The 27,244-nt window shown below is 39.2% G+C and overlaps 2 protein-coding genes across 5 annotated transcripts; one reads left to right on the top strand and one right to left on the bottom strand.

The window, feature by feature from the left end:
• Positions 1–1,037: 1,037 nt before the first annotated feature.
• Positions 1,038–1,746, top strand: LOC135610256 (glyoxylase I 4-like). 2 transcript variants are annotated; one of them, XM_065104541.1, is made up of 3 exons: positions 1,038–1,210; positions 1,290–1,389; positions 1,459–1,746. In XM_065104541.1, exons 1-3 carry the CDS (start codon positions 1,038–1,040, stop codon positions 1,729–1,731), a joined length of 546 nt encoding a protein of 181 aa, XP_064960613.1. In that variant the 3' UTR covers positions 1,732–1,746. The 2 variants fall into 2 exon arrangements, with proteins under 2 accessions (XP_064960613.1, XP_064960612.1); XM_065104540.1 differs by having other exon boundaries at positions 1,290–1,746.
• LOC135584135 (uncharacterized) lies at positions 1,622–26,134 on the bottom strand. 3 transcript variants are annotated; one of them, XR_010486083.1, is made up of 9 exons: positions 25,330–26,134; positions 24,993–25,209; positions 24,443–24,522; positions 13,544–13,873; positions 5,520–5,754; positions 3,757–3,833; positions 2,161–2,229; positions 1,760–1,853; positions 1,622–1,661 (listed from the first exon to the last, which is right to left on the bottom strand). XR_010486083.1 is itself a non-coding variant. In XM_065104538.1 (7 exons), the coding sequence occupies exons 1-7, from the start codon at positions 26,107–26,109 to the stop codon at positions 2,161–2,163; spliced, it is 1,788 nt and encodes a 595-aa protein (XP_064960610.1). In that variant the 5' UTR covers positions 26,110–26,134; the 3' UTR covers positions 1,885–2,160. The 3 variants fall into 3 exon arrangements, 2 of the variants coding, with proteins under 2 accessions (XP_064960610.1, XP_064960611.1); XM_065104538.1 differs by lacking the exons at positions 1,622–1,661; positions 1,760–1,853 and having other exon boundaries at positions 1,885–2,229; XM_065104539.1 differs by lacking the exons at positions 1,622–1,661; positions 1,760–1,853; positions 2,161–2,229; positions 3,757–3,833 and adding an exon at positions 3,895–4,634.
• Positions 26,135–27,244: the final 1,110 nt, after the last annotated feature.

The raw sequence follows: 27,244 nt of genomic DNA, 5'->3' as shown, positions 1-27,244 counted from the left end.
CTCCGACTCCCCACGCCTCCTTCTGCTCTTCCACCTCCCCTCCTCACTCTCCTCCTCCTTCATTTTTACCTTCTTAATTTTCACCTCCTTCCCCTCATTTTCTACTATCTCCTCAAAATTTGATAATTAATTATTATATTAAAAAAAAATAGATACCGAACATCTTAGAATCATGTCACAATAATGTCATGAAAATTTAGGTTAGTTTAGTAGAAGTTGACCAAGTTATATTTGAAATTGAATAAAGTTATAATTATAGAACATATTAAAAAATATTTAATTTTGATAATTAATTATCATAAAACCCTTCAAAGATTAAAATATCTTAGAATTATGTAATAGTATTTTTGTGAAAGTTTAAATTCTTTGATTGAAAGTTGACACTTATATTTGAAATTAAACTAATTTACACTCAATCTTAATTTTTGATAATTAGTTATCATAAAAATATTTAAAAAAATAAATTAATCATCTTTAAATCATACTCTAATAATTCTATAAAAGTTTAGATTTGTTTAGTGGAAGTCGATCAATTTACACTCATCTTAAAATTATGTCAGTTATTTTTTGAAACCTTTACGAGAACTAATTATACCCCCACCCCCTACACACACACGCACATATATAAAGCCCGGGACTTCTAGAAGGCAATTGACCGAAGAAGGATCCTTCCGCTGGAAGTCAAAGGTGATTCATCAATCGTATCAACCGAACAGGGAACCACTAGGCGATGACCGAGCAACAGATGACGAGCTTCAACAACGCGGTTCCTTAACCGAAGCTTGCTGCCTGTTTGAAGTCGGCGGCCTGCTGCCGTGTATTTCCAACCAAACTTGGTAATTAGATTCGAGTTGACGAGTATCCAATTGCTTTACCTTGTGAAGAAAACCATTCAAATACTTGTCCAAGAAGCATGCATGTCAGATCCAGATAAGCTACGGGATAAATTATTTGACTAGCAGGGGACGTGGTTAGAGAACTATAAATATGGAACTGGATCTTGATGGATTCGTATAGCAAGTACCTGAGTTTTAAGCATGAAGAGCCTCCTAGAGAAGAAGGTTTGCGATCCCACCCCTCTCCCGGTCGTCTCCCTCAACCACGTCTCCTTCTTGTGCTCATCCCTCCACGAGTCTGTCAGATTCTACGAGGAAGTGCTTGGGTTCCAGCTGATCCGACGGCCCTCGTCCTTCGATTTCCAAGGGGCATGGTGAGAAACCAACAGCTCGGTATGCAACCCCCTCCCCCTGCAAGCAAACCAACTGACTCGCGTTTGATGGATGATGCAGGTTCTACAATTACGGAATCGGCATCCACTTGGTGCAGAGTCCGGAAGCAGTATCGAAGCCATCGGAGATCAATCCTAAAGCCAACCACATATCGTTCCAGGTGAGGGTTACAGGGTTTGCATCCATTGCGTTTGACGCTTCTTCGACTGATGATTTCATGAAATGGCAGTGTGCTGACATGGGAAGAGTGAAGCAGAGGCTCGACCAGATGGGAATCAGCTACGTTACCGCAGTGGTCACGGAAGGTGGAATTAGGGTCGATCAGCTCTTCTTCCATGATCCTGATAATAACATGATCGAGATATGCGACTGCGAAAAGCTCCCCATTGTGCCTCTGTCCTTTCCTTTCGCCCCTCTAAAGACACCGCAGTTCTGCACCGGAAGCAATCGAAGTCTCAGAAGGCACCGCAGCGTTGCAAGCATTGGTTGGATAAGAGAGTGATGGATCAAGAGGATTATTTATGTCGTACGGTTGTGGTCCTTCACATACAAATAAACCATCAACAGCTCCATCTTTGCCTGTCGCTGTGCTCCTTCCTCTTCCACGGCGGGCTTCTCCTCGTCCTGTTGTCACTCAGATACATAAGATTAAGTCTCAGGATGAATGTAAATAGTTTCAACTAGTCTGCACCAACGATGGGTTACCAGAAATCTCTAATTCAGAATATCTATGTACAACTCCCTATCTATGTTAGATGCTTTAAGTCTCAGGATGAATGTAAATCGTTTCAAGTAGTTTGCACCAACGATGGGTTACCAGAAATCTCTAATTCAGAATATCTATGTATAACTCCCTAGATCTATGTTAGATGCTTTACAAATTGAGCAAAAACCTAATGTGCCATTTAAGATTTAAAAGGGAAACCCAAACTCAGTCTTGCAGCGTTTTGTTGGGATCGCCCGTTGCCCATGGTTTGTAGGCGCCTTCATCGCCACGGTTCTGCAAAAACCTAAGAGCGTTCAGTACAATTTACAAGCTAATCTACCAAGCAATTTTGTGAAATCAAGGAACTAGGAAGTGCAACATCGAAAATCTATGGTATCAACTACAACTAACAAAAGAAGCATTCCATTTGATCTAAGATGACCACCATTGCCAAGACACAAGCTCGTCAAACAAAACTCTGTTCAATTTTGTCAAGCTGAGGATATTAATGGAAACTGTAACAATAAAGTCCATGATAATCCTAAAGGGGTGTCATTTATAAGATTGTATAAATGGAGACAAAACAGAACGAAATGGGTAAAGGCAAGACAAAGGGGACCAGCTGAAGATGGGTGTGATGCATTCACAGCAGGAAGGATGATGCAGCTGCTGTGGGTGCTCGCTAACAGATCTCTCATTTGTCAGCAAGCTTCCTAAAATGCCAGGTATAGAACACCTGGGATCAGTCAAACCTTTGATGATGACATGCTAAAGAGGTCAGAAATAATAATCATGAGTGCTTCGGGAGATATTCACCTTATAGGAAATGCGGCAGAAACTCGGAAGACGATGGATCAAGGAGATAGCCAGGCATGAGGTGCGGTTGAAGGTAAAGATGACAGCTTAGACAAGAGTCAACTGCTACAGTCACAGGTTGTTGGAAGGTATAAATAACCCGGCAAGCAATAAATGGAGTACCATGATTAATGGTGTGTTGCGCTACGTGGGTTTTTAATATATCCAGTAATGAGCCTTCAAACAGATGGTGCAAAAATGATCATTATAGGGAGCAATGATAACTATGGGGAATAGGACAAGAGTGGTTATTATACCTAAAAGAGTGGTCAATGCTTCCAGCCCAAATGAACAGAGAGAACTTCCAATGTTTTGGCATGAGTTGGCCAAAACATTCTCATCCTCACATCTCGAGACATCCCGTTCTCGTTGAAGATAGTTTCAATCAGACAACGGCTAAAGAGTTAACTGTTATGGGTGTTATAAGTCTTTAGCATGGCACTACAACTATAGATTTAACAGCTACAGGTTTTACATGAGAGAAGACATGGCAATCAACAGGTTTCCATTTTCCAACCCAAAAGTAATGAAAAATTGATGAAATTATGCATTGGAGCCACACATGACAAAGCAAACTTCATTCAAATTGAGGCCATACTTTGTGATGCTTATCAGTATTATCTTAATTATCCCGAGCACAACTAACAGTATTCCATATAGAGTTATAGAATAGCAAGAAGGACGCCTCCATAGTTCTATTGCACGCAAAATAAGAATGTGTTCGTCAAATATAACATTCATCTTTTACTATCTACATTATCTTATAAGGAAAAAAAAGATGTTTTAGCAGTCAACAAGGTTAACAAGTTAATCTTGAAATGTTTCTAGATCTGTTATCTGTTATCATACCTAAGGATATCAGAAATGTGAGCTAACCCTAGCCGTACAAATATTGATGGCCAGACAATGTAGCCCCAATAATAACTTATAAAAGGGGTGAGGAATAGCAAAAAAGCAACACATTACCTGTAACCAGAAGAAGAAACCACGCAAGAGAAGCAAACCCCTGTTGGGATCAGCAGACTTGATCTGACTCACAAGATCTAAATTGCAGAAACAATGATAAGAGATTATCTATTCACACAACAATTGTATGACAAATCTTACAACAGCACAATCTGAAATTACAAGTGAGACATAAAACTAGCTTGTATAGAATAGTTTAGATTTCTATATCTTGAACTGAAGTTCATAATCAATCAAAATGTATGCATGTCACATATCACATCATCATGCATAAGTATATTCAAGTGGGAATTGTTAGGTGCATTGTTAGACGGATAGAGTTTTCCTGAGAGCATTTGATCAACTTACAGTACATCTAGCAATATAGTTGGAATATAGTCATGAACAGATGCAGAGATTGAGCAAGTGTATCACCATTCCATTAAGTTAAAGAAGAAAGTAATAGAAAAGTACCACATAGGTAATCAGAAGTCAAAATACATGCAGCTACCATTGAAAAAAGATAAATAGGTATCTAAAAGGAATGGACAACATAAGCTCTTGTCCTATATAGTTATGTATACATCTTTTTCCTATATACAATTCTTCATGTGTTGTAGGCAACGATGCTTTTCAAAGTTAAGAAGCTAACTTGAAATACAGGTACACTATGGATTTAAATGGAACAAATGTATGTCAAAGCCTGAGCTATCCATTGGATTAGTTTGAATTCTTCCACAGAAGAATTCTCTTTACAGCATGATTTGTGCTACATGTGAATTGTGTGAAGGCTGTGGCATAAGCTCCAATTTTTTGCTCTATGCATAATATATTCCAAATCATGTTACAAGCAAAGCATTTTCAAAAGGACTTGATGGCGGATGCTTATAGGTCCTTCCCTGAAAAGGTATAGAGTTAGATGCACTCAACAAGTTAATTTGGACTAGTCAAGTTCTGATTGAAAGATGAGATCAAGATGAAGATATTCATCCTAAAAAAAGGATTCATTGCTTAGGTGTGCAAAATAATTGATTAAATAATTTCTAAATCACAAAAGGGGGGATAAAATGTCATATAACTTGAACGTCAAGAACTCTTCCTACAGTCAAATGTAATAAAAAATTATTATGTGGAATTCAATATTATAAACAAAGTAGTCAATTAATTAGTTCTTTCATACAATAATCGAACAAATTCCTCATATCAAAATTGGTGAAACAATGCACAAGAATCATGTCAATGTGCAGTTTGGGGTGGGTCATGTCTGTTCAGTCTTCTCTTACATGTAGAGATATTCTGTGCTTTCAATCAAAGCCCTGGCACCAACATCCCAGCAGAACAACATCATGGCTCACCATTAAATAGCTCATATCAAATTTCCTACAGCATGTGAGTAGTCTAAGGACAACTACATAATTAGATGCAAAAAGGAGCTTGTTTATTCTCTCTCTCTCTCTCTCTCTCTCTCTCTCTCTCTCTCTCTCTCTCTTCAAAATAGTAGGCTACACACAAACCTTTTGATAGCACATCGGAGAACACTGAACCCTTGACATATTGGCAATAGAATCTAGTAAAATTATAAATGTCTCTGATAAGTCTACATACATGAGATTATGTGTATAAGCAATACAGTAAGGCAGTAAGATCAGCCCTATATAATATGTAGATAGCAAATGTCCAATTTTAGACCACTTCACTCAGCAATTAGTCATCAAAGAACATTTAAATTCAAATCCTCATGTCACTTATCTGAATGAGATAACATTATGTGAATCAACACATACCAGGGTAGTGATCAGGAGATGAATAACCCAATTGGTTTGTTGTGTAAGGTCTGGATTCATCACCTAAGTCCTTCATTTCCGGCATATATAGACTTATCAAAGACATCAACCGTTCATATTCAACTTGGTCAAATGGCATTTCAAGGACACTCGTTAGCCTACTCTGGAATGAAGATGTTAATGTATGCTGCAGTGTTTCAACAGAATAACCCACATCTTCAGATGCTTGCAGTCCCTAACATGTATGGCCAAACCAAAAGATAAAATATCAGCATTAATGAAATAAGGTATTTTAAATGAAAACAATATACATGATGATATAAATGTCAGGGTTTCACTTTATGGCTTCCATGAAGGGCAGATTGCAAACACAAGACAATCTAATTAAAGATGGGAGACAATTTAATTAACAAAGGGATACTCAAGAGTTGTTCATGTATTTGTTGGCAGTGAAATAATGAGTGTAATTCACATCTTTTTTCAATTGTCTTGTCACCTGTGAATGGTAGCACATGAAGAAGACCTCTGAGCTTCTGACACATCTTAAGACGAGCTGTCATTAGAACAAAGGCTAAGAGAATTTGCTAATAATTGCACTGCTCATTTTTTGGCAATTAGTATCCAAAGGTGTCCATTAGCTGCCACTGTTGATCCTTAATGGTTAGAAAGGAATAACAGGATATATAAATTGCCGCTTTATCCGAGGAAGCATTCATTAATAGAACCAAAGAGACTGTGAGGGGCAAATTTTCTTCTAGTGTTGCTGTTGAGGAAAATGTTATTAGAAGTGATTTTAGAAACCTCAAATTTCTCTCTTTACCAAGGTTTGATCAAGAGTTTTATGTAGTTTCTTCTTGCTTTGTTTATTTTGATTGAAGTGTGTTTTTAGTAGCTCGTCACCTTTACATACCAGGTAATGTCATATTCATTATGTTGCTACATAAGGTATTTGAATGAAAAGAGTCTTCTTGCTTCTAGGGGTAATTGCACATAGTGATTCTCCCCCAGCATTGGTGGGAGCCCAGCGCACTTGGCAACCTAGTCAGCCTAGAACCCACTTGCCAAAAATAATAGAAGGTTTAAGAGAACCACAATATGGTTTTATCTCCATCTCACTATGTTAGAACCCTTGCAGATTCTAAACTTGGGGTTGATCTCTTTAGGGGATCGGCCTCCTTGAAACTCTATAGGGGTTTCTCCCTCCAAGTTGCTGCTCAAAGGCTGCAGAAAAGATTCATCTATTGCTTATGAAAAGAGGAGAAATACATGACTATTTATAGGGCTTCTAAACCCTAACTCCTAATAGGACTCATACTCAAGACTCCTACTTCTAACCAACTCCTAATAGGACTCCTACTCAAGACTCATATTCCTTTACAACTCCTTATTCTTCTCTAAGAAACAACTTCCTAACCCTAGCCGGCCTCTTCACCTCTTTAATAGGGGTCAGCTTAGGTAGGTTTTACATGAATGTCCCTCTCAATTAGGACTCTCCTAGCTAGAGTCCTAACAGACCCGCCATCTTCAAATCAGCCTTGTCCTCGAGGTTGACGATTCATGAATTTTGGAAATTTGATCTTCAAGTCGTCATAGTTCTTCCAAGTGGCATCTTCTGTTGGTAGGTTCACCCACTGTATTAGCATTTTAGTAGTGGGTCGTCGTCGTCGAGTCACGATCCGTCGATCAATAATGGTACTTGGCTGGGTCTGGAGTTCTCCTTGGATAGTCATATTTGGCGGGTGGCTTTGGGCTGTCTCCAAGCACCTATTTATAACTTCTGTCTCGCCGTCGATTTGTGGGTGATATGCCATACTCCTTTTCAATTTAGTACCCTGCATATAGAATAACTTTGTCCAAAATCTGCTCGTGAAGATGCAAGTAGAATTTTAAGCACAATGCGTCCCTTATAGTGTAATTTTTTTTAGTCCCAATTGTAATGAGCCACGGAGTTTGGTGCTTCCTCCAAATTTTTTATAATCTTACTAGTCTCTGAATCTTCCTGCCATTCCATCTTAATATCCTCAAGGAAGTCGCTGGTCGGAAGTAAAACGACCGAAACTTCAGCTTGCTCGGGTAGCTGCGAAAGCTCATCTGTAAGAATATTCTCTTTCCCCTTTTTGTAAGATATTTCATAATCAAATCCAAGAAGTTTTGTTAGCCATTTTTGCTGCTCAGGGGATGATATCTTTCGCTCCAAAAAGTTCAGCTTTGTGAAGATTTGTGCTCCCTTTCATTTAGCAATTCATCTACTATTGGAATAAGGTATTTGTCCTTGATGGTTATGCCATTGAGAGCTCGGTAATCAACACATATTCGCCTTGTTCCGTCCTTCTTGCGTACAAGTAGCATCGGTGAAGAGTAGAGGTTGCAACTTGGCCGAATAACTCCTGTTTCGAGCATCTCTTTTATAATCCTTTCTATTTCATCATTCTGAAGATGTGGATACTGATATGGCTGAGCATTTGCTGAAGATTTGCCTGGAAGGATCGTTATACAATGATCATGCCGACGGGTAAGAGGTAGGTTGCGCGGTTCGTCAAATATATTTAAAAATTCAGCAAGCAAAGGAAGTAGATTTGGATCTTCAAATTCTGTTGGCTCTCCCTTAGTTTGCTGCTCAAGTTGTACTAAAAAGCCGCTGCATGCTTTATGCAAAACCTTCTCCATTTGTTGTGTGCAAATCGTTGTTATGTCGCCCCCACGTTTCCCGTGCAATGTCACATGTTTCTCCTTACTGTAAAATTTCATAATTAGTTTCATAAAATTCCAGGGAATATCACCTAATGTCGTCAACCATTTAATTCTGAGCATGGCCTCATGATTGTTAAGAGGGAGAAGGAAGAAATCTGCAATTATCTCTTGGTCCTGCAGCAATAGTTTCTCCTACGGGCGCCTACGATCATAATTCAAAATCCGTCCGTCGGTGACCTTAACATCAAACCTGCAGCGATTCTCGATAGGTAATGCTATCCGAACAGCAAGCTTACTATTTAGGAAGTTAGTAGTACTGCCCGTGTCGATGAGAACAGTGATCGGTTGTTGTTTGAGAAGGCCTCCAACTTTCATCGTTTGCGGGTTTGAGTAGCCGGCTAGTGCGTGTACTGTAACATCAGTCGGTTGTGGCTCTTCTTCCGCATCTTCTTTATGTTCAAGGTTCTCTTCTGAATGTTCAATGACCTCTTCTTCTATTGGTTCAATCATAAGATGCCTCCCTTTCATCGTTTGCGGGTTTGAGTAGCCAGCTAGTGTGTGTACTGTAACGTCGGTCGGTTGTGGCTCTTCTTTCGCATATTCTTCGTTATGTTTAAGGCTCTCTTTTGAATGCTCAATGACCTCTTCTTCTACTGGTTCAATCAAAAGAAGTCTCCCTTTTCTACAGCAATGCTTGTAACTCCACGACTCGTCGCAATGCCAACATAACCGCTTCGCAGATTGCTCCCGAAGCTCTTCTCTTGCCAACTTCTTTGGTGCAGGGACTCGATCGACAGTAGGGGGGGCTGAGGGCTTCAATATTTCTGGTTGAGGAGCAACTCTAGTCCTCCAAGCTTCATGATTCAATCGCTCCTCTTGATGTCGTGCGAAAGAGATGACTGCCATAAGCGTGTACGGTTGTCGCGCTTTAACTTCTCCCCGAATCTCTGGCTTCAAGCCCTCAATGAAGGTCATCAATAGTTGTTTTTGAGACCAATCATGAGTTTGATTAGATAACCTTTCAAACCTGGTTTGGTACTCCTGAATGGTGGAGGTTTGTCGGATCTTTGCTAATTGTCCGTTAATATTCTCGTAATCGGTTGGTCTGAAGCGGATCAGCAATCCTTCTTTGAATTGTCGCCATGAAAGGACTCCATAAGTGTTTTCAAACCAGTCAAACCACTGTATGACATCCCCTTCAAGATGTATAGCTGCAATTTTCACCATAGATGCGTCCGCGGTTTTATAGTACCAAAAATATCGCTCCGCACGCGAAATCCAACCAATCGGGTCTCCTTCTTCCCATCTAGGGAAGTCCACCCTCATGCGTGGATAGTTGAGATCGATCATAGAACCTCCCCTCTTTTAGAAGTCATCTCTTCGGGCTTGGTGCGATTGGGCAGAGCTCTCTCTTTGATGTGATTTCTTCGGGCTTAATGGTCGGCCCAATCTGAGTTCAGAAAAGAGTGTCCGAATCGTATCCTCCATTCGTGCCTCAAAGGCTTCGAATTTAGCATTGATTGCCTCCTCAGATGCCATAGTATATGCCTCCAAATCTGTGATGTTATGATCTCTCTTTTGTTGTCGGGTTAAAAGCGTGTATAGGTTAGAGAGGTGATGGTCGAAAGGGTTGGTGGATTGGTAGATGTAGGCTGCGATTTAGGCTTGTTTTGTGGCTGTTTTGGGTGCAGTTTGAGGGTGTGGTTTAATGAAGTTTTAGGGCTGTGGATGAAAGTTTTGGATATGTGGTAGATGGTAGCAAAGGTTTGATAGAAATAAGTGGAAGTTGCAGCAAGTATGTGCTGTCTTTGTAAGAGTAGAATTGTCGTCGAAGAAACAACGGTTTCTCGACGTAATTTCCATCAAAAACTTGAGAGAATTGAGGATGGAATTGATAGCAAAATCACACTTTATATGACAGCAAGGATGTCTAATTTAATCAAGAAAATTTCAGCAGTATAACAACAAGGAAATTGGTGCAAGTTGCGATTGCAGAATTCTCGTCGAAAAATTTCAGCAGTTTACGACGAAAATTTACAGCAACACAAAATCGTTTTTAGAGATGAATTTCTCAATAGATCAATCTTAGATGGAAGCCAAGATGATTTATGAAGTGTATAAGAAATTTCATTCAAAAAAGATTGCAAATAGATGGGTTAAGGCAACAATATGCGGTTGAAATTTTCTGCAGCATAGATTTTCAAGTGTAGCAGATTGGACATAAAAGATCAGTAGTTTATATTGAGAATTTTTCGATGAAACCAAAGGGAAATCCACTGTTAGGAAGTGTCAAAGATATCATAAAAATTTAGTAGAATTTTGATAGAAAAAGCACAGTAGCAAGATCAAATAGATGGTGCTATGCGGTTGGAATTCTGCAATGTATCTTTCGTCGTAGAGATGAAAACTTTGTGACGAAAAGTTTATGCAACAATATAGGAACAATTTTTTTTTTTTGGATTTTCGAATAAGGATAACTAAATTACAGCAGCAGTAAGGTAGGAAACCAGAACCTGTTGCAATTCACGGGGAGATCAAAGGATGATTCACGGTGGTGGAGATGATGGCGGAATTCGACGACGATCTTTTAAGCAATTATGGGAATTGCTTTGGATGGTTGTGGAAGGGCAGCGAGACGCCAAGAACGCTGCTCTGATACCAGGTGTTAGAACCCTTGCAGATTCTAAACTTGGGGTTGATCTCTTTAGGGGATCGGCCTCCTTGGAACTCTATAGGGGTTCCTCCCTCCAAGTTGCTGCTCAAAGGCTGCAGAAAAGATTCATCTATTGCTTATGAAAAGAGGAGGAATACATGACTATTTATAGGGCTTCTAAACCCTAACTCCTAATAGGACTCCTACTCAAGACTCCTACTTCTAACCAACTCCTAATAGGACTCCTACTCAAGACTCCTATTCCTTTACAACTCCTTATTCTTCTCTAAGAAACAACCTCCTAACCCTAGCCGACCTCTTCACCTTTTTAATAGGGGTCGGCTTAGTTAGGTTTTACATGAATGTCCCTCTCAATTAGGACTCTCCTAGCTAGAGTCCTAACACACTAGAACATACATCACTTACTTTTCCTGATTGTTCAATTTAAGTAACCAAAACTTCTTTTTAAAATTCTTCCCCTTTTCTTCCATGTCATAAAATAATCACATTAGTATCCCATTCCTCTTCTTCTTGAACTTTTTCCTTTCTTTCCCTTCTTCCTATGACACATTGATTTGAAGTAAAAACATGTTGGAATTATTCACTCCTATAGTATAGTGGCATAGCTCGATTCAAGTATCACAGGTACCCACAACATTAATGATTTCTTGAAATCAAGGTTCTGAAAAAGTTCGTTCAGCATTGCTTTACAAGCTAGTTGCAGCTCCTGCCTGCTCAAAGACATGTTCCAAAAAGAGCAATATGATGGAGTCAATAAAAAATTTTGCAAGAAAAGTAAAAACATGACATAGCAAATAATGGCAACTCAAGGAAGAACTAGAGGATGATAACCAACATTACCTAGGCTAAATTTGTTACACTTATGTCAGTTCCACAGAATGAATACATATTAATCAAACCTAAAATTTTACTCTATTGGAAGTGCCAGTGATTTAAAAAGCGCTAGGCGCCAAAAGGCGCCAAGGTCCACAAACGCCCGAGGCGCTAGGCGCTCGCCCAGGCGCTCGCCCAGGCGCTCGCCCGAGCGAAGCGAGGCGCTAAAATATAAAAATATATAATATAATTAATAATTTCAAATAAATAAAAATTAACAACATTAAAATCAAAATAATATATTATTAATCTATTAACAGAAAATTAATCATCGAGGAAGCAGCGGCGAGCGACGGCAGCAGCAGCGGCGAGCGGCGGCAACAGCAGCGGCGAGCGGCGGCAACAGCAGCGGCGAGCGGCGGCAGCGACAGCGGGAAAGGGAAAGGGAGCGGAAGGCACGAGCAGCGGGAGGGCTCGCGGGAGGCGCGAGCAGCGGGAGGGCTCGAGGGAGGCGCGAGCAGCGAGAGGGCTCGCGGGAGGCGCGAGCAGCGGGAGGGCTCGCGGGAGGCGCGAGCAGCGGGAGGGCTCGAGAGAGGCGCGAGCAACGGGAAGGCTTGCGGGAGGCGCGAGCAACGGGAAGGCTCGCGGGAGGCGCGAGCAGCGACAACGGCGAGCAGCGGCAGCGGGAGCAGGAGCGACGAGCAGCGAGATCGCGATCGGGATCGGGATCGGTAGCGGCAGTAGGTTAGGGTTGGTTAAGGGTTAGGGTTAGGGGTATATCGGTTTAGTTGGTTCGATTGAACCAACTAACAACCGAACCAGGACCGAACCAGACCTAAAAATCTGGTTCAGTCGCCTGGTTTAACCCAGGCGCTCGCCCGAAGCGCCCGACGCCTGGGCTCGGGCGAGCGCCTAGGCGGCGCCTCTTTGAAGTGAGGCGCCTGGACATGAAGCGAGGCGCTCGGGCCTCGCCTCGCCTCGCCCGAGCGCCTAGGCGAGCGCCCGAGCGCCTATTGAAATCACTGGGAAGTGCTTGTTGTCATTTTACAAAAAAATGTTGCTGTAGTAATGGCCACTAGGATAATGCAAAGAGGAAAAAGGTCACTCATAAGACAAGATATAACATATTTTCTCCAAACACTTATTACACACCCTTTACGTATATGCACTCATGCTTCATTTTCTTGTCAGATTTTCATCTCTTGCTAAACACATCTTCTTGCAATGTATTTCAATGTGCCAATTTTTTTCATTTGCAGAGTACCATAGACAATGCACAACTGTGTTTTAGATATTTATATTCATTTAATCTACAGGTGGTGAGGGCGAGCCTCGGGACAACGGTAAGGTTGCTCCTGTATGACCTGAGAGGCCAAGGTATGAGTCACAGAAACAGCCTCCTTAAATATTTAAAGGTGAACCTACGTACATTGACCCTCATCAAACCCCGTATTGGCAGGAGCCTCGTGCACTTGGTACACCCCCTAATCTAAGGGTGGTGTCCCAGGTAACTTCCCTGGTAGAGAAGTTCATATACAATATTTAGAAAATGGCCAAAAATAAGCATAACATAGTTATTGTATCCACAAATTATATCATTTGAATAACAAAATCCATCAGTGTTAGATTGTTACAGCTCTCTAGACCATGATCCAGTAAATATTATTTATTATTTCTGCTAAAAGGCTAAGAGCAAAGTTAGATTTAAAGATACATAATCCAGAATCATAATAAACCAAAATAAAAACCCATTCAGATATGAAATTGTCATATGGCTTGTTCTAAAGCGAAAAAGGAGGGTACTGAATAAATAATAGTATTAGTCAGCTTAGACAAGGGCACTCACCAATGAAGTAGAAGACTGAAGAGAACCATGATATGATTTTATCTCCATCTCACCAGGACATACATCACTTTCTTTTCCACAAAGTTTGATTTCAGCCACCTTTAATTCTTCGACTTCCTCCCATTCCTTTTCTTCTCCCTCATGTACGATATTCATATTATTCTCCCCTTCCTTCTCTTCTTGAACTTCCTTCCCTTCACTTCCTTTCTTTTCTTCTCCCTCTGACATATCATTTTGAACTGAAAGAATTGTTGTATCATCACATTCAATATCTATATGGTCAGGTAATGCAGGTACCCATGGCTTAAATGCTCCTTCATAACCAACGTTCTGCAAAAAGAGTGATAAATAATTTACAAGCTAGTTCCAGCTCCTGCAGAAAGGCATACTCCAAAAGCAAGCAATTATAGAAATTTCAATAATAAAAAATGCACAAAATGAGCAACTCTAAAGAAGAGCTCAGTTTAGAAGATAACCATCATAACCAAGACTAAAACAAATTAAACTATGGCCACTCGCACATACTACATACAAGTTTGCTAAATACTGAAGCTGCTTGTTGTCATTTTATGAAGAAATCTTGATTTACTATAAATGGCTGCTAGATATATGCAAAGAAGAAAAAGGTCACAAAGAACATATATATAGCATATTTGCACCAACACTTTGTTACACCCTTATGTTCATGCACTCATGTTTCTTTTTCTTTTTTTTGCAAAGGGTAAGTGATAAGACAGTATTCGACCATGCAGGACCTTGCTATCAATTGTCAAAGTCTTCACCAGCTGAGCGGATTGACATCCTCTTGTTACATGAGGAACCCTCAGAAATTTTTGGTGAGTAGGTCCGTTACACTCATGTTTTATAAATTCTCTTGTTGGTTTTTATCTCTTGCTTTATAACTTCTCTTGATGGTTTTTATCTCTTGCTAAATATGGCTTTCTGCTTCCTAGATTCGTATTCAAGTTGTGTTTGTTTCATCCATTTGCATTTTCCCTAGAGAGAATTTCACATGCAACACAATGGTAAAAGCATGGTATGCAATTTCGAATGGTACCGTCCGGTACGGGCGGTACATACCGGTCCAACAGCATACCGGTACGCGGACCGCCCGCTACCGGACGGAACGTGCTACAGTGCTACAGTGTTACACTATAGCAACGCTATAATGTTACAGTAAGAGGAAGAAATATTTAAAATCGTTCGGTAACAATGATACAGTGCTCCAACAGTCAAATTGACCGTTGGAGCCCTTTCTCATAGTATTTAAACCCCTTCTTCTCCCCTATTTCACTCCATTGCATTTTAATACTCTCTTAAACTATCTCAAACACTTTTTTTCTCACATTTGTGTTATCCTAAACTATACAAAACAACGATTTGTGAATTGAATCGAGGTTAATTTAGGAAGATTAAGAGGAAAAACTTTCTAATCAAGAGGTATGTTTACATAAGGACAATTCGTAATGGACTGAAATACGAACCTTGTACAAGATATTCTTTAAAATCCGAAAAAGATATGTGATACTATTCTTACCTAATTTACATTGATTTTGCTAAACTTATGCTATTACTATATTTATTTCTAACTTAAAAACCCTATCCTAACTTTCTTTTTATTTTCAGGTATTTTTGGAGGGTTTTACACCTAAATTAGGTGTACCGCTCGGTATGCCCTGGCATACCGCTCAGTACACGGTACCGTACCATACCAAGCCAACCTCGAAACACCGGTACGGTACGATATTGCATAAACAAGCTTAAAGTAGTTATTGTAAGTGCAAAGTATACCATTAAACAATCTACACTATAATTGTATTAGATTATTGCGGTCTCTAAGTATGTTCAGTTTGATACAATTTTTCACTTTTGTTAAGAGGCTAAGTCAATCTTATGCAGCCTAATAAATTTGCACACAAACCAAAACCATGATAAACTATAGTGGAAACCCATTCATATATGAATTTTTCATCACCACTTAATCTGAAGAAAAATAGTTGCACGTGGTATCATAAATTCCCCAACACAAAAAGAATTATCCAGTACATATCATCAGTCACCATATTAAATTCCCATTAAAGTTCTATACAGTCATAATGGCAACAGAAAAATACCTGAACCAGATACTTTATGTTAACTTTCCAAGTGACAACTTTAACACAATTTGTGTCACTTTGTGCATACTTGTTCCAGTATCTTCACAGTATTCACAACCTCATTTAGGCATATTATTCTCAACTTGCCTAGGAAATCTCTTCTAGTTAAGCCTGGGATTATCCCTTGCTTGTGCCATTTTATATTACAAAAGAAATAAAAGAATCATCACATTCTTAAGATTATGCAGTTCTAGTTTCAGTAACCATTAGTCATGGATCAATAAATTCTCTAGGCAAAGTTATTTTTCAGTCACTTTTGTATTTCCACTATTGCTATGAACTCTATTCTTAAAAACATAGCTTGCATGACTGCTCCAATCTGTATGGTCCTCTTCTTATTCCTATGAGAAAATAAATATTTGCTTTACATATAAAATTATCTTCTTCACGACGAATATTCCTTATTCGTCATTGTTTAATGAGATACTACAGCTCTAAAATTAACCACTGCAGGTGTTTCCAATGACAGAGCAATCAACTGAGTTCTCAACATAAAATATAATGATGAGAGGTTCACAATTCATCAGCACTATAATGTGAGAAAACAAACTTCACTCAAGGCTATAGTTTTGTGATGCCAACTAGTAAAATCTTTTGATCATCCAGAGCAAAGAAAATAGAACTTGTGTCAAAGTAGTATAATCACAAGGGCTTGTTCGTAATTCAATTGAATGCAAAAGAAGAATGCATTCGTCATACAAAACATGCATCCTTTCATTATCCTCACCATCTTTATCAATTAAAATTACAATAAGAAGTTCTGGTAAATGATCAGGACTGATCAACCTAGCTCAAGCCCAAGTTCAGCCAGCCCAAAGACTCAAGCCTGAACTCAGATTGAGTTGGACTTGAACTAAGATTTGTACTAGGAGTCCCCTATGTGGGAATAAGAGTTGGACTCCAATTGAGAGCACTTCTCTAGATAGGTTAAGAGTCTTTCGTGCTACAAATATAAGTAAAAGGGGGGTCGCAGCCCTAGGGGAGGGAAAAGAGAGCAAGGTGACAACAAAAGAGAAGCCTAAGCCGAGCTTGCATGCTCAAGAAGTTGGAGCTATTGCTCAGGAAGTCCAAGCTTGTTGCTTAAAAAATCTCTTTACAATTGCATGATTAGGTATTCCTTTCTCAAAAAACAATCTAGATCCTTTTTCTTTTTTAGATTTCTCTTTTTCCAGTGTCCCTATCAATGCGCATCTCTATCAATACTCTCACAAAGCGTAAATCCGCTCGGAAGGATTCTATCAACAAATCCTTTCCCAAACGGATCAAGTGGTACCAGAGTGATGACCCTCACGCCTGTGGATGGTTACCACCACACAAAGATATAAAATTTCAAGTGAAGAACTTCAGGAATTAGAGATTTAACATTGATTGTCGATGAAAAGAGATGACGAAGCGATGACAAAAAGTACTCCAACAGCATCACTAGATCTTTTTGCCTAAGTCGCATCACGTAAAAGATGGAGGACGAGATGAGTTGGATCCAACCCTAAGCCAACACGACAACAAAAGAAGCTAGAGATAAGCGTGTCATAGCAAAGGAGTCATCTTCGTTGAAAACCAAAACTGTTCATCAAAAGACACTATGATTGTGATGCCACCATGGAACCGGTGGCAAAGGCAAGATTCAGACCTTTCCAAGCCAAGGCTGGGATGTCAAGACTCCATCAACGCATAGATGTTAGACGTGGGGCTCAATCAACTTGACGTCTACTTTACCCTATACGAGCATCACAGCGAGGATAATGGAGCTTACGTGACTCAAGTTAACAAGCCATGCTTTAGAATGGTGGATCGACTGCCTACGAGACTACAACGATGTTGAGATGACATGGGGCAATTTAAAAGACTTATCTAACAAGAGTTATACCCAAAAGGCTACCTTAAAGATCAATGAAAAAGATGGCATGACATAGCTTGTGCAAAGAACGAGACCAATTGGTGTAAGACGACACCGAGTTTCCATGACAAGCCATGGCACTCGGAAACTCCCTCGATAACCACTCAAAGGTGATGAAGTTTATCGCTGGTTTGCATGCCTGGATAATACCGAATTGAACCTCTTCAAGGCTCACAACATCTCGAGTGCCAACGAAACATCCATGACATTTAGAAGGAAGAATAGAATCCACAACAAGAGAACTGCTGAGGACAAAAAGGGCTACTCAAAGGCCAAGAAAAATTCTAGTAAGAATCCTTCTTCTTCGAATAAAAGTGACCTCTTCTATGATCACTGTAAAATTGTTGGACATATAATAGAGAAGTGCTAGATCCCAATCGATAACGATCCTATTGAACTTGCATTGATTGATTGTACGGATCCCAGTCTATCACTTTCATCCATCGGCCCAGAGGTTGTAAAAGAGCTCTTTATGCCAAAAATTCAAGTGAAGCAAGAAGTCATCAACATCAATAGTTAAAAGAATCTCATCTCGACAAGCTCAGTCCAGAAACTTGGCCTACAAACCACACCTCATCTGAACAAATATCCATTGGGTTGGATCCAAAAGGATGTGTGGTTAAGGATAAATCAGCAGTGAAAATTTTGCTTCACCATCACCAACAAATACATATTGTGAGAAGTAGTGCCCCAAGACATATGCTTGGTAATCTTCGAAAGTATGTACCTTTGGAACCGAGTTGTTGTCTACTACTGCTGACCCCAGCGATACGAGTTCCTAAAGGACGGCAATATGTTCCTCATATGTGAGAAAAAGAGCGTATGTGCAATTGATCTCATGACAACCGACCAAGCAAAATGGATGGTGAACACATGCTAAAGATTCGTTTCGTGTTAATACTCATTCAACCGGTCGAAGCGAGAATGTGAGCCTTAGCCTTATCAGCTACATGCAAGAAAGAGGATGATGGTAAGTTACAAGAACATGCCACCATCTTCACTGAACCGGATCTCAAGTCAAGCTATCATTAAGTCTTGAGTCCGAGAAGAAGACATGTGGAAGATAGCCTTCAAGATGCGTCAAGGGCTATTCAAGTGCCTGGTCATCCCAATTGGACTTTGCAACGCCCCTACCATGTTCATGCGGTTGATGGACAACGTGTTACGTCCACACATCAATGACTTTATCATCATCTACCTCGAAGACATTCTCATCTACAACCAATCAAGGGAAGAACATATTGAGTTTGTATAAAAGGTGTTCCACATTTTAGAGAAACACCAATTGTGTCTTAACCCAAAGAAGTGCAAGTTCGGAAAACAAATCCTCGTCTACCTCGCTTCGTCTTAAGCGAAGGGAAAATCCAAGACAATTTGAATAAATTTAAGACAATCCGAGAATGGTTGAAGTTGAGAACGATCACAAAGGTTCGAAGCTTCATGGGGCATGCCAATATCTCCGTAAGTTCATCCAAAACTTCATCATCCATGTTGTACCATTACAATCCCTCACCAAGGCCTATCAAAAGCTCGAGTGGTGTTTTGTCAATCTATTCTTCTTGTTGAAGAGGAAGATTAGCGAGGCTCCAGTCTTAGCCTTACTGAACCTACAAAGATTCTTCAAGTTGGAGGCGACCACGTCTAGATATGCGATGGGGGCCTTTTTTGTGCAAGATAACCGACCCGAGACGTGCTAATTTAAGATGTTCCAAGGATCTCACTTTGTGATGTTCCAAGAATAAGAACTGCCAAATGTACGATAAAGAATCACTCACACTACACAAAGCCATCGAGTATTGACACGTCTCTCCTTGGAAAGGAGATGATTGTCTACACCGATCATCATCTAGTTCAATACTTGCAAACATAGTCCGAATTGGAGCAAGATCGACACATGAAGCAGATGTCATACCTATAGCAATTTAACCTTGTAATCAAATAGAATAAGGGAGTATAAAACAATCTAGTTGACATGTTATCGCAACCCCTTATCACGAATCGTTGCTTGTTTATTCAAATGTAGGTACAACCGAGTCTACATGATGATTACATGAGCATGTACGAGAAAAACCCGAAGTTCGAGGCCTGATTGAAGAGCTCAAGGCAAAAACAACAGAGTTCATGTTTCGAGAGAGGTAGATCATGTGAACCGAATGCGAGAGGCAAATATGTCCAGGTCGCAAGGCACTTTGGCATGACGAAGACATTGCAAAACCTGTAATATTACGTTTGTTGGCCTCGGATACAATAGGATGTGGCATAGTTTATGAGAGGATTTGTGTTATGCAACACCTCCAACCAGCCACCCACGAGACTGTGAGAGAGCATTTCCATGGACTTCTTGGGGGGTCTTCCTAACACGTGGAAGGGTCATGACTACCTCTTCGTGGCGGTCGATAAGTTTTCAAAAATAATAGTGTTCATTAAGAAAATGATTACCTAAGGAGTCAGCACAATTATTTTTCCAATATATATGAATGTACTTCGAGCTTCCAAGCTCAATCGTGTCCGCAAAGATGAACAGTTCTTAAGCCATGATAGGCACTCGATTGAAGACCAGCAAAAATGAATAGAGATGTCCAGCTTTTGGAGATCTCCTTGGGCCATGATGTGCACTTGATTGAAGAAAATTACTATATTACACTCCTAGACGAATGGACAAACCAAAATAGTGAATTGTCCGATAGTTCATCTAATATAATGATACAACTCCCAACATCCAAAAACATGAGACAAAAACCTACCATATCCGCAATTGGCATTTAATCGAGTGGCGCACAACTCCATGACCAAGTCACTGTTTGAGGTATGCACTTACCCCAAAGCCCTTTTGACTTGCAGTTTGTAGTTTACAACCAATTCAATATCACAAATCTCCAAAGAAGCAACATAGCACTATGAGTCTAAAATTTCTTGAACACATCCGACGAGTGTACAAGAAAGCCGAACAGCAGCTTCAGCAACTTCAATGGGCTCAACAGAAATACAAAGAGTACATGACCCACACCACGTTGAGGGTTGGTTCCAAGAATGTAACTCTAGACAGAGACGCCATTGCCGAAAAAAAATGTTACTACCATAAGATAAGGCATCAAAACAACTTTTGGAGTGGATACAAAGGGAAAATTCCTAGGTCAACAAGATCAAGGATTGACGTTCTGCCCGAAATGGTACAGCAGAAGCAATGCATACCGGTTTGACAGAAGATCGAGATGCGAAACACCCTGTACTGAGCAGTATATATATGGGGTAGTCGTAACGGGCGAAATAGTCAAATTTGACAATTATCAACGTGTATTGACTGGTAACAATTGGATTTCAATTGATATGGATCAATGGCTATGATCCATATTGGTCCGACGATCAAATTACTCGTTCGACCACTTTCAAACCCCATTTAAACCTCCTCCCTCTGCTCTTTCACCTTCTCTCACTCTCACAACTTATAAACAACGTTTTCAAAAGCACTATGTGCCAAAAGGCGCCAAGGTCCCAAAACGCCCGAGGCGCTCGCTCGAGTGAAGAGAGACATTCCTGGATATTAAATTTTTAAAAATATATAATATATTTTAAGTAGTGTTTTCAAAAGGGGGTGAAATTTGAGGTGGGTGCTAACTACTAAGCAGTGTTTTTTAACCGCTATTATGTTCTAAGCAATGTTTTCATATCAATGTGATGTTCTTACCTAGGTGAACTTAAAACTCCTAAGTTCTAACTCCTAACAAACTAATAGTGCACCACCTCAATATGGTGCAGTAAGTTAATCGATGAAAGTATTACCTATATTACCTATAAAATGAGAACGAGAGGACTGAGAAGATGGAGAAGTAACCAGTGGTTGTGGAGGAAGGTGAAAATCAATGGTGGACGAAGTTGGAAAGGGTGGCGGACAAAGCTACAACAGCGAATGGATGAAGTGCAGCAGTGAACGAAGCGGATGAAGGCAGTGGACAAGGTTTCCGATCATGGCGGATGAAGCAGATGGATTGCAACGACGGATGGAGTATATGAAGGCATAATACGAGGTTGCTGACGATGAGGAATGAGGCGGACAAAGCGTACGAAGGCGACGGGCAAGCAGTATTATTTCACTTTTGGTTTCTTTCATTGGGTCAGGTGCATGGGGGGAGGGGTATTAGGGTAATGACATTAGTTGGTTCAATTGAACTAGCTTACTTACCTAGTCGAACCCAAGCTTAAAGTCAGCTCGATTTAGCTCGAGCACATGGCTTGAACAGTGTTTCATTGCAACGCCTCGCCACGAGGTGTTGCAAGGTGCTGGGCCTCTCCTCACCCAAGCGCCTTTTGAAAACACTACTTCTAAACTCTCTTTTTCACTCAATCACTCTCTCTTTCTAACACATTCACTCATTTTCTCAATTAAAGCTGACCTTTGGTGATTAGAGCTTCATTGGGAGGATTAACACATCCTAACAAGTTATTTAGAGGAGGATCACTCTAATTAGAAGGTATGTATTCTCTTACTACTTCTTAGTTAGATTTTGGCATGATTAGCTCCATTATATGTAGTTAACGATGATTAGGGTCAATCACATATTTTTAATGCCAAATTAGGGGTAATTAGATGAATATATATTGTTTATTGTGTGATTAGTGACATTAATTTGCATGAAGGTACTTTTAGTTAGCTTTTGACATGATTAGATTAGCACCATTATATCAAGTTAATGATGATTAGGGTCAATCTCTTACTTTTAGTGCCAAATTAAGGGTATTTGGACATAAACACAGCTTATTATTTATGTGATTCGTGGCATTAATTATAATTTAGGCATCATTTGGGACATTATTATACTTTTAATTAGTTATGGACATGATTAGCTCCTTATTAGTTTCATTATATTGTTAATGATCATTAGGGTCAATCACTTACTTTCAGTTCAAATTTGGGGGTAATTAGGACTAAATGCAGCTTATGAATTGAAAGATTAGTGATCATAATTTGAATTTAGGCATAGTTAGGGTCAATAAGCTTCCTTTTTAGTGCTAATTTGCAGGTAATTAGGCCTAAACGCACTTGTTACTTGTGTGATTAGTGTCATTTTATCTAATTTAGGATTATTTTGTCAACTATGATTATTTAGAGCCCAATTATGATTATTTTGTCTATTATAAACCTTATTTTGTTGATTATCAACCTAATTTTTCCGATTAGAGCCCAATTATGATTGTTTTGTCAATTACAAACCTAATTGTCAATTAAAACCCAATTATGATTGTTTTGTAATTAAAAACCTAATTTGGGGTAATTAGGTATAAACACATCTTCTAGACCCAATTAGGGTCCTTACTTGATTGATAATGCATTATCACAGCATGTTAATTTATAAATATTTACAGGAAAATGACACCAAAGGAACAGATACACGATCCGGCTTGGGATCATACTTGCTGTTTGGACAACAATCATCATCATTGATAGTATATTCATTATGATTACGTCGATAGGAGCGGAGGAATCATTCAACTAAAGCAACATTTAGTTGGCGGCCTGGCGGGTATCTTAATGTCGCAAAATGCACCAAGGTTCCAATGGAGGTCCATAGAACATTTCAAGATAAGCTACTCCAATTTGCTTCCATTGGTTTCTTAATTTGTTTAAATCTTGAAGTTACGACACGTAATCTAATATATCAATTCTTCTTTGTAGATGATTAAATATCAATAGAAGAACTATTCGGAACATGCCACGAAGTTGGTCCTCAACATCCAAAAAGATAAATCTGGTATCCCTTCTTTATTTGGGCATCCTCTTATTGAAATTAAATTAATTTTGCATTAAGTTCTAATTAAACAGGTATAATGTAGGTTTTTTTTATTTTTCAAGCTTTTTTTGAGAATTCACGATGATTTTTTGGAGCCATCAGCATGTACCGGCATACTGACACACGATGCATCAATACCAATTAATGCATACCAGTCCGAGCCTTGATCGGCACGCTAGTCGACATGAGACTATAGTCCTTGAGCAAGATAGTTCACAAAAGCCGATGAAGAAGAGTTGTCTTCTCTTCAATTCCATATTCAACGAGAGTTGAATAGCTAAATTGGGGGACCCATGATCAGGGATGATCAACCCAGCTCAAGTCCATGTTCGACTAACTCAAAGACTCAAGCCTGAGCTTAAGGAGTCCCCTACATTGGACTAAGAGTTGAGGACTCCGATTAAGAGTCCTTCTTTAGTTATGTTTTCTCGAGTTAGGTTAGGAGTCTTCCGTGCTACACCTATAAGTAAAAGGGGGTCAACTATCATAAGAGGAGGGAAAAGAGAGAAGTGGCAACAAGAGCAAAGGAACAGATAGCCAAGCTTGCATGCTCAAAAAAGTCCAGGCTTGTTGCTCAAGAAGTCTCTTTATTACATGATTAGGTATTCCTTTTTCAAGTCCGAACTTGTTGCTCAAGAAGTCTCTTTGCAATTGCATGATTAGGTAATCCTTCTTCTCTTTCATATTTCTCTTCTTCCAACATCCCTATCAATCCTCATAAAAAATGTAAATCTGCTCAGAGGAAGGATTCGATCACCGAATCATTTCCCCCAAACTAATCAATAAATATTGGGACAAATAAGTAACAAGTAGATGAAAAATAAGAACATGAGAAGTATGAAAATAGTCATAGAAATAATTGATGGGTAATCATATTATCTTGAGATTGTGTGCGGTATGGCCTTAGAGGATGTAAAAGGCAAAATGTATCTCATAGATCCTTAACGATTCTATTCCTTCTTTACCAAAGATAAAACAAAGAGGACAATAGGCATAAGATAAAATGTCAACAACAACTTAAAAGAGGAGAGTGAGCAAGAACATAAAAAGGGAACGATACCTTTAACCAAAAGAAGAAGCCATGGAGAAACAAACTTTTGTGGTGATCATCAAATGCTGATGAGATGCGTCTGGCAAGATCTAAATCAGAGAAACAGTCATTAGAACTCAGCCATTCATGCAGCAATTGTATGAAAAATCATACAACAGAACAGTCCGAAACTATCTAAGACATGGTAATAGCTTACTTCAAACCGATAAACTAGTTTCAACTTGTACATCAATGAATGATAGTTCATCAAACATCAAGATGGCCCATTCATGTAACAGACCATCTAATCATGCAGAAGTATAATTAAGCAGGTTGCAAGGTATGGATATTTTGATGTCCAGAGAGATTCCAAGTTATTTTTAATATGGGACTATTGAGCCAGCGCTGTGTCCCTAGTAACATCTTGTGGTTGTTTGGCCATAAGACTAACTATTATGAGATTATAGGATGAACATAAGATCGAGAATTGGATAACTGCTTTAACGGTTGGATGTCTGTTATCTGAAAAGACAGCAAGTGAACAGAAAATATCAGCGTGTGAATCGACTTTAATACTCACCAGGATGACAATCGAGATATGAACTTCCCAACTGGTTTGTCATGTAAGGTTTGGATCCATTACGCAATTCCTTGTATTTCACTATTGGATTCCGAATATTAATCAAAGACATCATATTTTCAAATTCTTTCTGATCAAATGGCTTCCTGAGGATATCCATAAGCCTGTCCCTGAATGAAGATGACCTATGCTGCAGTAATTCGTCAAAGTAGCTAGCCTGCAATCCGTCGTATATAAGATAGCATGGTAAAAATATGATATTACAGAGGTAGCGTCAGGAACTAAATACAAAACACAATCAATTAGCAGTTAGCACTGACTAGACCATGAGACTAACCGTGGAACTGGAGGTTTGAAGAGGATCATCGTACAGTTTCATTTCCATTTCCATGGGGTGTACAGCTTCATTTTCAATTTCTTCTTCTTCTTCTTCTTCTTCTTCTTCTTCTTCTTCTTCTTCTTCTTCTTCTTGCTCTTGAACTTCCTCCCCTCCATTTCGTTCTTTCTCATATACGATGGTCACATTGTTCCCGTACTGGAGAATCATCGAGCGGCCGCACGCCTTGACGTGGTTCAAGAACACCTGGTAATCCTCATCGATCAACGAGCCTCCAACGTCCCACCCGCTTTGGGAAAGAGGAGCACGCGGGCCAGAGGCCTCGCAAGGCTCCTGACCCAGGCCATTGTTCTTGCGCCTCTTCTTGGCGTTACACGCTCGGCTAGAGGTGCTCAACCGACGCTTCCGGGGCTGCGACCGAACCGCAGTGACACAGGAGTCCTCGTCCTGTTCGTATTTGATGCGCCACCGCGAGCCTCCGATGATCATCTCGAAAACGTAGGACTTGTCATCGACGTTAAGGTGCTCCAGCAACAGCTTGTATTGAGCATCGGCCTCGTCTTGGCGGATGCCAAAGCCGTCCGATTCGTGGCTGAGGGGATTCCGGCCGTAGTCGACGACGGGACGATTCTCCTCGGCGCCAGGCGCAAAGACTTGGAGAGGACGAGGATCGTCGGAGGAAAGGATTCCTTCGGATCGAAGGCGGCGTTTTCTACTGCAAGTGACGAGCAAAGGGGAACCGACGCCGCGCGGAGGTGGCGACATCTCGGCGCCGTGCATGATCGATTTCTAGGGCAATTATTGTTTAATAGTAGGAATCCCAACGTATGTCAAAAGACTGCAACACAATATTTGGACTTAATGTCTTAATTTGTTTATCATCAATCAAACCATACTTTACTATTTTAGAATTTATTTTATATCTTTGTGAATTATGTGTTATTTTAATTTTTGGGTAAATTTTTCTTGTTTTCATAGAAATATCATGGATCCATGCAAATATATTTTGATATTTGAGCTTCTATATTGATCTAAAACCTAAAAATTTAGGTTAGAGAAAATAATTCATAATATATGATACATTATTTTTTTATCTAAATTTCAAAAATAGTGCATAATATATGACATATTTTCAAGAATTTATGAATTATTTAACATTTTAATTGTGCCATTTTTTCATTTTTGGCATTAGATCCATACAATATTCTTTTAGAAAAAAATTAGAGTATGAGAAAATATTTACTAATATGTGGTGCACTATTTTTGCTCATAATAAAAAAATAATACATTGGTTTTTTTATTTTATAATTTTATTGATATTTTTATGAATTATTCAACTTTTGGATTTTGTGTCATTTTCTATTTTTGGCTAATTTTTTCCTATTTAAACAAAATTATCATGGATCCGATCAATGTTTTTATACATTTGAGCTTCTAAATTGGTCCACTTATAAAAATTTAAGCTCGAAAAAATATTTCTTAATTTACGATGCATTATACTCAAAATTCAGAAATAGTGTATCGTATAAAAGGACTAATCCAATACACATGAAAATTTTATGAAATGCTTAAATTAAACACAAGCGAAAATATGTTACTAGTTTTTTTTTATTTTAGAGAATTTTTTAAAATAATTTTATAAAATATTCAGATTGTGAACTCTGTGTTGTTTTTCATTTTTGGCTAATTTTTCATTTTCCACAAAAATATCATAGATTTATGTAATATTTTTTTTAACAAAAATTTGGGCCAGATATAATATTTGCTAATATGCAATATACTATTTTTATCCTAAATTTAAAAGATGCATCACATGAAAGAACTGATTCAATAGACTTAAAAATTTTATGAAAGACTTAAAATATTTGGAGCTTTGAAATTAGTCTAAAATATTTGTTAAAAATTTGGGCCAAAG

The sequence above is a fragment of the Musa acuminata genome, chromosome BXJ2-4, assembly GCF_036884655.1.
Source record: "Musa acuminata AAA Group cultivar baxijiao chromosome BXJ2-4, Cavendish_Baxijiao_AAA, whole genome shotgun sequence".
In the NCBI taxonomy this organism is placed as follows: domain Eukaryota; kingdom Viridiplantae; phylum Streptophyta; class Magnoliopsida; order Zingiberales; family Musaceae; genus Musa; species Musa acuminata.
This window is presented reverse-complemented; position numbering and strand designations above follow the sequence as displayed.

Coding starts and splice junctions, on each gene's coding strand:
- LOC135610256 (XM_065104540.1), top strand. CDS start 1,038: ATGAAGAGCCTCCTAGAGAAGAAGGTTTGCGATCCCACCCCTCTCCCG. Junction 1,211..1,289: donor TTCGATTTCCAAGGGGCATG/GTGAGAAACCAA, acceptor TGGATGATGCAG/GTTCTACAATTACGGAATCG.
- LOC135584135 (XM_065104538.1), bottom strand. CDS start 26,109: ATGCACGGCGCCGAGATGTCGCCACCTCCGCGCGGCGTCGGTTCCCCT. Junction 13,874..24,442: donor GCTTCTTCTTTTGGTTAAAG/GTATCGTTCCCT, acceptor CTCTTTTTGCAG/AACGTTGGTTATGAAGGAGC. Junction 2,230..3,756: donor GTTTCTTCTTCTGGTTACAG/GTAATGTGTTGC, acceptor AGGTTTTTGCAG/AACCGTGGCGATGAAGGCGC.